The sequence below is a fragment of the Anolis sagrei genome, chromosome X (assembly GCF_037176765.1).
Source record: "Anolis sagrei isolate rAnoSag1 chromosome X, rAnoSag1.mat, whole genome shotgun sequence".
In the NCBI taxonomy this organism is placed as follows: Eukaryota; Metazoa; Chordata; class Lepidosauria; order Squamata; family Dactyloidae; genus Anolis; species Anolis sagrei.
The window spans coordinates 103,704,390-103,716,336 of NC_090034.1; the positions used below are offsets into that span (position 1 = coordinate 103,704,390).

The 11,947-nt window shown below is 34.1% G+C and overlaps 1 protein-coding gene across 1 annotated transcript; it reads left to right on the top strand.

Annotated features, from left to right (window-relative positions):
• The first annotated feature begins 1,610 nt into the window (after window positions 1-1,610).
• On the top strand, window positions 1,611-11,947 carry LOC132781414 (alpha-ketoglutarate-dependent dioxygenase alkB homolog 6). Its single transcript, XM_067473492.1, has 6 exons — window positions 1,611-1,820; window positions 3,755-3,823; window positions 5,426-5,486; window positions 5,754-5,905; window positions 8,718-8,834; window positions 11,627-11,947. The coding sequence occupies exons 1-6, from the start codon at window positions 1,773-1,775 to the stop codon at window positions 11,891-11,893; spliced, it is 714 nt and encodes a 237-aa protein (XP_067329593.1). The 5' UTR covers window positions 1,611-1,772; the 3' UTR covers window positions 11,894-11,947.

Sequence of the window (11,947 nt, forward strand, 5' to 3'; positions counted from 1 at the left end):
ACATCCGTAGGAATACCAAGGTGCTTGTCTATAAAGCTATTGTCCTCCCAACCCTGCTCTACGCCTGCGAAACGTGGACTGTCTTCAGACGTCACATGCAACTCCTGGAACGATTCCATCCGTGCTGCCTCCGGAAAATCCTGCAAATCTCTTGGGAAGACAGGCGGACACTCTAAACACCTTTGCAGAAGCATATGAGAAGCTCGGTCTGTCATTGAACACTGAGAAAACCAAAGTGCTCTTCTAACAGTCACTAGCCAATCCCTCTGCAATGACAGAAATGCAGCTTAATGGTGTAACATTAGAAAATGTGGACCATTTCCGCTACCTTGGCAGCCACCTCCACCAAAGTCAGCATTGACTGAAATATAACACTGCCTGAGCTCTGCGAGTGCAGCATATTTCTGAATGAAGCAGAGAGTGTTTGAGGACCGGGACATCCGTAGGGAGACGAAGGGATTTGTTTATAAAGCTATTGTCTCCCAACTCTGCTCTATGCCTGCGAAACGTGGACTGTCTACAGACGTCACATGCAACTCCTGGAACGATTCCATCAGCGCTGCCTCCGGAAAATCCTGCCAAATCTTTTGGTAAGACAAGAAGACAAATGTCAGCATGCTGGAAGAAGCAAAGACCACCAACATTGAAGCGATGCTCCTCCGCCATCAACTCCGCTGGACCGGCCACGTTGTCCGGATGCCCGAGTACCATCTCTCAAAGCAGTTGCTCGACTCCGAACTCAAGAACGGAAAACGGAATATTGGTGGGCAGGAAAATAGATTTAAAGATGGCCTCAAAGCCAACCTTAAAATCTCTGGCATAGACACTGAGAACTGGGAAGCCCTGGCTCTTGAGCGCTCCAGCTGGAGGTCAGCTGTGACCAGCAGTGCTGCAGAATTCGAGGAGGCACGAGTGGAGGACGAAAGAGAGAAATGTGCCAGGAGGAAGGCGTGTCAAGCCAACCCCGTCTGGGACCGCCTTCCACCTGGAAACCAATGCCTTCACTGTGGGAGAAGATGCGGGTCAAGAATAGGGCTCCACTGCCACCTACGAACCCACAAGGAAACCCATCATGGAAGACCATCATACTCGTCCAACGAGGGATCGCCTAAGAAGTATTATATTTATTATTACTATTACTATTATATTTATTATTATTATTATTATTATTATTGCTGTTGTTATAGTTTATATAGTATTATATTTATTATTATTATTATTATATTTATTATTTTTATATTTATTATATAAATATAATACTATATAATAATAATTATTTTATTATTATTACTGCTGTTGTTATAGTTTATACAGTATTATATTCATAATATAAATATATTATAAAGATAATACTATATAAGCTATAACAACAGCAATAATAATAATGAAATAATAATAATAATAATATAATATAATAATAATAATACATTCCCAATTTTCCCCTCTTGCAAACTCCCCAAAGCCACATTTCTGCCTCTTTGCAAGATACTTCCGGGTGTCGCTTTGAGTGGCAGCGCTTCTACCCAATGGAGAACCATCCCGCGCAAAGGGCCCGCCTTTTCTCTCCCTGATGCACCAATTAGCGTTCCGAAGAGCCAGAAAGGGGCGGGGTTTGTGAGCTCAGTGCTGCTGCAAGCCCACCATGGCTGCAGAGAGCTGCAGGGAAGGTTTTGAATGAAGACATTGGCTGGTTAAGGTCATTATTAGGACTAATTTTTACTAATTAGCATGGTGAATCAAAGATCCAGGCTCCACTTTATCCTGTTTGCAAGATGTCAGGGGTAAATGTTTTGGATTTGGAGGCATATAGAGTGGCAAAGGTAAGCATATTATTTGTATTGTTGTTGTTATTGTTGTTGTTGTTGTTGTTTATTACTATCTTGGCTTTCTCTTCATATATGGATTGAAGCCAGCTAACAATAAAATACTCATTAACATATTATCTTGTATACATTAAACTGGCACAGGTAACAACAATATTGTTGTTGTTATTTACTACTACAACTGTTATTACCACCTCACCCGCCTCATAGGAAACCTGCTACAAAACAGGAGCTTTTTTGTTGAGTTCCAGGGCCAGAGAAGCAGATGGCGGAAACAGAAGAACGGCCTGCCTCAGGGGAGCGTGCTTGCTCCATCCATGTTCAACATCTACACAAATGACCAGCCACTGCCAGAAGGGACAGAGAGCTTCATCTATGCTGATGATCGTGCCATCACCGCTCAAGCAGGGAGCTTTGAGATGGTTGAACAGAAGCTCTCTGAAGCTCTAGGTGCTTTTACTGCCTATTACAGAAAAAACCAGGTTGTATGATCAATGTTTCACATTTACACAAATGACCAGCTACTGCCAGAAGGGACAGAGAGTTTCATCTATGCTGATGATTGTGCCATCACTGCTCAAGCAGGGAGCTTTGAGATGGCAGAACAGAAGCTCTCTGAAGCTCAAGGTGCTCTTACTGCCTATTACAGGGAAAACCAGCTGATCCCTAACCCATCTAAAACACAGACATGCACCTTTCATCTCAAGAACAGACAAGCATCCCGAGCTCTGAGGATTATTACCTGGGAAGGAATCCCACTGGAGCATTGCAGTGCACCCAAGTACCTGGGAGTCACTCTGGACCGTGCTCTAACCTACAAGAAGCACTGCCTGAACATCAAGAAAAAAGTCAGTGCTAGAAACAATATCATACGAAAGCTGACTGGCACAACCTGGGGATCACAACCAGACACAGTGAAGACATCTGCCCTTGTGCTGTGCTACTCTGCTGCTGAGTATGCATGCCCAGTGTGGAACACATCTCACCACGCTAAAACAGTGGATGTGGCTCTTAATGAGACATACTGCATTATCACGGGGTGTCTGCACCCTACACCACTGGAGAAATTACACTGTTTAGCTGGTAATGCACCACCTCACATCCGCCGGGAAGTAGCAGCCAATAGTGAAAGGACCAAGGCAGAGACATCTCTAGCTCATCCCTTGTTTGGGTATCAGCCAGCACGTCAACGACTTAAATCATGAAATAGTTTTCTAAGATCTACAAAGACACTCGCCGAAACACCTCAGCAAGCGAGAGTCCAAAAGTGGCAGGCTCAAACCCAGAACCTCAACCAATGGCTGATACCAAATGAGAGACTCCCCACTGGGCACGACTTGGAAGGCGCTGAACAGACTGCGCTCTGGCACCATGAGATGCAGAGCCAACCTTAAGCAATGGGGCCACAAAGTGGAATCCACGACATGCGAGTGTGGAGAAGAGCAAACCTCTGACCACCTGCTGCAATGCACCCTGAGCCCTGCCACACGCATAATGGAGGACCTTCTTGCAGCAACACCAGAAGCACTCCAAGTGGCCAGATTACTACTACTACTATTATTATTTTCTACTATCTTGCCTTTCTCTTTGTATATGGATTGAAGCCAGCAAACAATAAAATATTCATTAAAATATTACTTTGTATACATTAGACTGGCAAAGGTAACCATATTTGTTATATTATTATTATTGTACATTATTATTATTATTATTTACTATTATCTTACCTTTCTCAATGCACATAGATTAAAGTCAGATAACAATAAAGTATTCACTAAAATATCACTTTGTATACATTAGATTGGTAAATGTAACCATATTAATAATAATAATAATTATTATTATTATTATTATTATTAAAATACTTTAAAATAATCACAATTTGGATGTACACCAATTAACACAATATATGTGTTCCTTCCTATTCACAGTCTCCCCCAGAAGCCTTTTATATTCCTGATTTCATCTCTGAAGCAGAGGAGGCTTACCTTCTCCAACAGGTATGCAGATTTAAACCAGGTCTTCTCCTTGTCCACTTTTCCTTCAATCTTCTCAAGGAACTTCCCATGCAAGGCTTTGTTGTGCCAGCTGTCAGCTCTGGTTTGGAGTGCGGTTTTCTTGTACTGACTCTTTGTCTGCTGTGCTTTGAGAAGTTTCTGATTATTGGCTTCAATTAAAGCAGGTTGGGCTGCAAGAATTATTATTATTATTATTATTATTATTATTATTATTATTATTATTATTAAACTCAGTATTTTCTGTTGGACATGGCAGTTCTGTGTGCCAAGTTTGGTTCAATTCCTTGTTGGTAGAGTTCAGAATGCTCTTTGATTGTAGGTGAACTATAAATCCCAGCAACTACAACTCCCAAATGCCAAACCAATTTTTTTGAGTGAATGACATACATTGGTTTATTAGGTGTCTTGTGTCCAAATTTGGTGTCAATTCGTCCAGTGGTTTTTGAGTTCTGTTAATCCCACAAACAAACATTGCATTTTTATATATATTGATTACTAGCTATCCCCTGCTACGCGTTGCTGTGGCCCAGTCTGTGTATATGTGTTTTGTGTTTATATATAATTGTGTATATAATAAAATAATTATAAAAGTTTATTTATACCCCACCATGATCTCCTGTGTGTTTGTGTAAATATGTGGTTTTGTGCATGGGTTGTAATGCATTTTTCATTTTTTGGCTTTTCAAGTCTTTTCTGCTGTGTTTTTCAGTGTTTTTATGAGTTATGGTCACTCATTGGCCTGACAGGTGTCTTGTGTCCAAATTTGGTGTCAATCCGTACAGTGGCTTTTGACTTATGTTAATCCCACAAACAAACATTTTTCTATTGCCATTATGAATAAGAGGGGTGACAATGGGCATCCCTGTCTTGTACCCTTAGTTATTTTTATACTTCTTGACTGTTGCAAATTTATCAGCATTTTAGCCTCTTGGGTATCATATATTGCATCTATGGCATTTGTAAATTGGTATCCGAAGTCCATTTCTTTCATTAACAATTTTAGATAATCCCAATTCAAATTGTCAAATGCTTTTTCAGCATCTAAACTGAGTAAAGCCAATTCTTCTTGATTGTGTTTTTCGCAGTATTCAATTGTATTTAATATGATTCTGACATTGTCTTTGATCTGCCTGTTTGGGAGGAAGCCTGATTGTTCTTCTTTCACCCATTCATTTAGAAAGGTCTTTAGTCTTTCTGCAAGAATACTCGCAAAGATTTTGTAATCTGTGTTCAGGAGTGAAATAGGCCTGTAATTCTTAATGTCTCGTGGGTCTTGGTTTTCTTTGTGTATCATTGTAATATGGGCTGCTTTCCATGATTCTGGTATTTTATTTTGCTCATATAAAATCCCATTCATTAGTTTTAGTAAGTTTGGGGTCAATTCGTCTTTCATAACTTTGTAATAAGTGGCTGTAAAGCCATCTGGGGTTTTTATTTATATAGATTACTACAGTATGTCACAGCAAATGAAATCAGTATGCTGGATGTTGTATCACAAAATCACAAGTCGAACACTTCCCAAGCATCTGGGACTGTGTGATGATGATGATGATGATGATGATGATGATGATTTGTTGCTTCCAGGTTTATGGGGCCCCAAAACCAAAATGGACCCAGCTGTCTGGACGGAGATTGCAAAACTGGGGTAAGGTTTGTATGTATCCGAGAATACATGTAGATCAGGCTTTGGCCAACTTTGGCCCTCCAGGTATTTTGGACTACAACTCCGACAATTCTTAGCAGTCAGTAGGCTGTTAGGAATTGTGGGAGTTACATACCAAAACACCTGGGGGGGGGGCGCAAAGTTGGTCCATACCTGATGATTCTTGCAACGCCCTTAGCCTTCCCTGCCAAAGAATGCTGTCCACCCCACAAACTACACCTCTCATCACTGTGTCCCGTTTCCTTGCAGGTGGGCTCCCGCACCCGAAGGGGATGGTCCCGGAGGCGCTGCCCCCCTGGCTGCAGACCTACACCGACAGAGTCTCCGCCCTCGGGGTTTTTGGGGGGAAACCGGCCAATCACGTTCTGGTGAACGAATACCGCCCTGGAGAAGGGATCATGGCAAGTGGGCCCGTCACCTGCATTATTGTTTTAATAACAGTTCCACCTTGTCTCCTGTGCTATTCAAATAATATAATATAATATAATATAATATAATATAATATAATATAATATAATATAATATAATATAATATAATACAATACAATACAATACAATACAATACAATACAATACAATATAATATAATATATATATATATAATATTTATAATATTATAATGTAATGCAATATAATAATAATAACAATATGATAGTATAATTATATATTTATATTACATGTAATATTACTAATAATATTACGATATAGTGGTATGGTGCAATATAGCAATGTTTAATGCTGATATTGTGCTATGCTAATAATATAATATAATATTTATAATATTATAATGTAATGCAATATAATAATAATAACAATATGATAGTATAATTATATATTTATACTACATGTATTATTACTAATATTACGATATAGTGGTATGGTGCAATATAGCAATGTTTAATGCTGATATTGTGCTATGCTAATAATATAATATAATATAATATTTATAATATTATAATGTAATGCAATATAATAATAATAATAATATGATAGTATAATTATATATTTATATTACGTGTATTATTACTAATAATATTACGGTATAGTGGTATGGTGCAATACAGCAATGTTTAATGCTGATATTGTACTATGCTAATAATATAATTTATTGTATGTCATATATACCTTTGTAAGCCACTCTGAGTCCCCTTTGGGGTGAGAACGGAGGCATATAAATGTCGTAAATAAATAAATAAATAAATAAAGTAGCATAGATATAGATATAGATAGATTCACACACACACACATACATGTACATATACACATATACATGCACATAGAGATATACACACACATACAGACAAACACATATATACACATAAACACACACACACATATATATACACATACACACATATATACACATACACACACACACACACATATATATATATATACACATAAATAAATAAATAAAGTAGCATATATATAGATATAGATTCACACACACACACGTACATGTACATATACACATACACATGCATGTAGAGATATACACACACATACAGACAAACACATATATACACATAAACACACACACACACATATATACACATACACACATATATACACATACACATATGTACATATACATATGCACATACACATATATTTATTATTTATTTATTTACAGTATTTCTATACCGCTTTTCTTACCCTTAGGGGGACTCAAAGCAGTATATATGTGTATGTATGTACATACATATCCACAAATACATACACATATATACACATACACATATATGTATACATGTACATCTCAAAGCGGTATATATGTACATGTGGATATACACATAGATATCCACACATACATACACATATACACACATACACATTTATGTATACATGTACATATACAAGAATACATGTACGCATACATGCATACATACACATTCACATATACATACACATATACATATACACATATATACACAAACACCTTTATATATACATATACACATATACATAGCTGGTCCAGCCCTCTGGCATGGGCTGGTCCATGAGGTGACTAAGAGTCAGAAGCAACTGAACGAATAAACAACAACATAGACATATACATACACAAACATACATATACACATCCATATACATATGAACACATACACAGAGACACATATACATATACATAGACATATACATGCACAAACATACATATACAAATCCATATACATATGAACACATACACAGAGACACATATACATATACTGCTGCTTTGAGTCTACTTCAGTAGAGATAAAGTGGCGTATAAATAAATATTATAAATAATAATAATATACACATAGATATATAGACATATACATACATATGCATATCCCAAAATGGTCTCAATATTATAAATAATAATAATAATATATACATATATACACATATACATACATATGCATGTCCCAAAATGGTCTCAATATTATAAATAATAATAATAATATAATAATAATATACACATATACATACATATGCATATCCCAAAATGGTCTCAATATTATAAATAATAATAATAATAATAATATACACATATACATACATATGCATATCCCAAAATGGTCTCAATATTATAAATAATAATAATAATATAATATAATATAATAATAATAATATACACATATACATACATATGCATATCCCAAAATGGTCTCAATATTATAAATAATAATAATAATAATAATAATAATAATATACACATATACATACATATGCATATCCCAAAATGGTCTCAATATTATAAATAATAATAATAATAATATAATATAATATAATAATAATAATAATAATAATAATAATATACACATATACATACATATGCATATCCCAAAATGGTCTCAATATTATAAATAATAATAATAATAATATACACATATACACATATACATACATATGCATGTCCCAAAATGGTCTCAATATTATAAATAATATAATAATAATAATATACACATAGATATATAGACATATACATACATATGCATGTCCCAAAATGGTCTCAATATTATAAATAATAATAATAATAATAATATAATAATAATAATAATAATAATAATAATAATAATATACACATAGATATATAGACATATACATACATATGCATGTCCCAAAATTGTCTCTAGGACTTTCCTAGACTCTTTCGTGTGCCTTTATGATGTGTTGGGATGGGAGACCAGTGTCCGTCATGGCGTGTGGCCATCCCACGTATTCCAGACGGCGCCTTTCCCTTCTCTTCCAGCCTCATGAGGATGGTCCCCTCTATTTCCCGGCAGTCACCACCATCAGCCTGGGCTCCCACACTTCCCTCGACTTCTACCATCCGGTCGGGAGAGGGCAGCAAGAGGAAGGCGGAGAGGTAACACAAATGCTCCAGATATCCTTTGAAAAGAAAATCACACGATTGACACTTTTTGCTGATTCTGGCTGGACGGAACTTGCAAGCCTTTGCTGATCAGATTGATTGCTAAGATCCATATTCCTTGCAGTTTGTAATGGTACAATAAACAAAAACAAGAGAGGGAAATAAAAGTGATAGATTCAGGATGAATGTTGTTTCTGATTGCTTGAGAGTGAGTATTAAAAAAAATAGGCGTAACTAATAGTATGCCCCGTGTATTGACTTGATATTAATATTGAAACACGGTAATAAAAAGCAAACAAAGGCAAATTTGACTCAATGCAACACAGCTTTTGCTGTATTGTGTATGTGTGTGTGTATATGTATATGTATGTATGTGTGTGTGTGTGTGTGTGTATATATATATATATATAATAGTATTATTTCTTTGTTTTTTTTGTTGTTGGTTGCTTGAGAGAGTTTCAGTTGCTTGAGTTCTGGTTAATTGAGAGTCACTGTGTATGTATATATGTGTGTGTGTGTATAAATACTATGTGTGTGTGTGTGTGTATATATATATATATATATATGATATATATGTGTGTGTATATATATAGATATAATTCTATGATATATATGTGTGTGTGCATATTATTCTATGGTGTTTGTGTATATATATATTATACTATGATACATATGTGTTTGTATATATTATATTATATTATATATATGTCTGTATATTATTATATACATTATTCTATGATATATGTGTGTTTGTATATATATATTATTCTATGATATATGTGTGTATATATATATATATAATTCTATGATATATATGTTTGTATATTTTTCTATAATGTGTATATAAATTATTCTATGATATATATGTGTGTGTATATATATATATTATTCTATGATATATATATGTGTGTATATATATATTATATGATATATATGTCTGTATATTATTCTATGATGTGGATATATACATTATTCTATGATATATGTGTGTTTGTATATATGTATTATTCTATTATATATGTGTGCGTATATATATATATATATATTATTCTATGATATATATGTCTGTATATTATTCTATGATGTGTGTATACATTATTCTATGATATATGTGTGTGTATATATATATTATTCTATGGTGTGTGTGTATATATATATTCTATGATATATATGTGTGTGTATATATATATATATCATTCTATGATATATATGTCTGTATATTATTCTATGATGTGTATATATACATTATTCTATGATATATATGTGTGTATATATATTATATGATATATATGTGTGTGTGTATATATATATCATTCTATGATATATATGTCTGTATATTATTCTATGATGTGTGTATACATTATTCTATGATATATGTGTGTGTATATATATATATATCATTCTACGATATATATGTCTGTATATTATTCTATGATGTGTATATATACATTATTCTATGATATATATGTGTGTATATATATTATATGATATATATGTGTGTGTGTGTATATATATATCATTCTATGATATATATGTCTGTATATTATTCTATGATGTGTGTATACATTATTCTATGATATATGTGTGTGTATATATATATTATTCTATGGTGTGTGTGTATATATATATTATTCTATGATATATATGTGTGTGTATATATATATATCATTCTACGATATATATGTCTGTATATTATTCTATGATGTGTATATATACATTATTCTATGATATATATGTGTATATATATATTATTCTATGATATATATATGTGTGTGTGTATATATATATCATTCTATGATATATATGTCTGTATATTATTCTATGATGTGTATATATACATTATTCTGTGATATATATGTGTATATATTATTCTATTATATATATGTGTGTGTGTGTGTATATATATATTATTCTATGATATATATGTCTGTGTATTAGTCTATGATGTGTATATATACATTATTCTGCGATATATATGTGTGTATATATATATTATTCAATGACATATATATGTGTGTGTGTGTATATATATATATATTATTCTATTATATATGTGTGTGTATATTATTCTATGATGTGTATATACATTATTCTATGATATATGTGTGTGTGTATATGTATTATTCTATGGTGTGTGTGTGTGTATATAATTCTACGATATATATATGTGTGTGTGTGTGTGTATTTTATGATATATGTCTCTCTTTCTGTGTTCATATATATATATATATATATATATATATATATATATATATATAATTCTATTATATGTGTATATATTATTTTATTACACACACACACATATATATATACACACGTACATATATATACACACACACATATGTTTATGTACGCACAGAGGGACATACATCTATTTCCATACCTCTCTAACATTGACACTAATTTGCTTTCCATAACCAACGCTTTCTAATCACCAAAAACTAAGATTAATAAGTCATGTTCTTTGCCAAAAATGCATAGTTATCTCTAATGATCTTTTGTTTAATCAAACATAATAATGTATCAGTTAACAATACTTATACGTACATAAACAGACTTGGGAAAAAAACAATTCTATAGCTACACGGTTTCTCTTACCAACGTACATCTCTAATTCCATGTAACTCTTCCTGACTGAAGGAGGTGGACTAGATGCCCTTTGGGGGTCCCTACAGTTTAATTAATTTTTTTTGTCATATGTCTTAAATCCAGTGAATTAATTCCTCCTTCTTTTTCAAAACACATTTTTCTGTCTCGGAAATCTAAGATTTGCCTTTATCTTCCAGGCTTCGGTCCCGCAGACGGAAGAGCAGCGCCGCTTCCTGTCTTTGCTGCTTCAGCCCCGAAGCCTCTTGATTTTGAGGGAAGACATGTATGTCCGCTACCTTCACGGCATCCGTCCCATCACGGAAGACGCCGTCACGGGACACGTGGCCAACGCCTGCGGGTACGAACCCGGATCCACGCTGCAGCGGGGGACACGCGTGTCCCTCACCATCCGCCGGGTCCCCAAAGTGCTGAAAACCTCAATTCTCCTGGGAAGAAGGAAGTGATTGTTTTGTTTTGCAGGGCTGTAAATCTATATAAATAAAAATGTAATGTTCGTT

Excerpts from the sequence above, each read along its gene's own strand:
- LOC132781414 (XM_067473492.1), top strand. The coding sequence starts at position 1,773 with ATGTCAGGGGTAAATGTTTTGGATTTGGAGGCATATAGAGTGGCAAAG. Across the intron at positions 1,821-3,754 it reads AGGCATATAGAGTGGCAAAG|TCTCCCCCAGAAGCCTTTTA; the intron begins GTAAGCATATTA and ends TCCTATTCACAG. Across the intron at positions 5,906-8,717 it reads GCCCTGGAGAAGGGATCATG|CCTCATGAGGATGGTCCCCT; the intron begins GCAAGTGGGCCC and ends CTTCTCTTCCAG.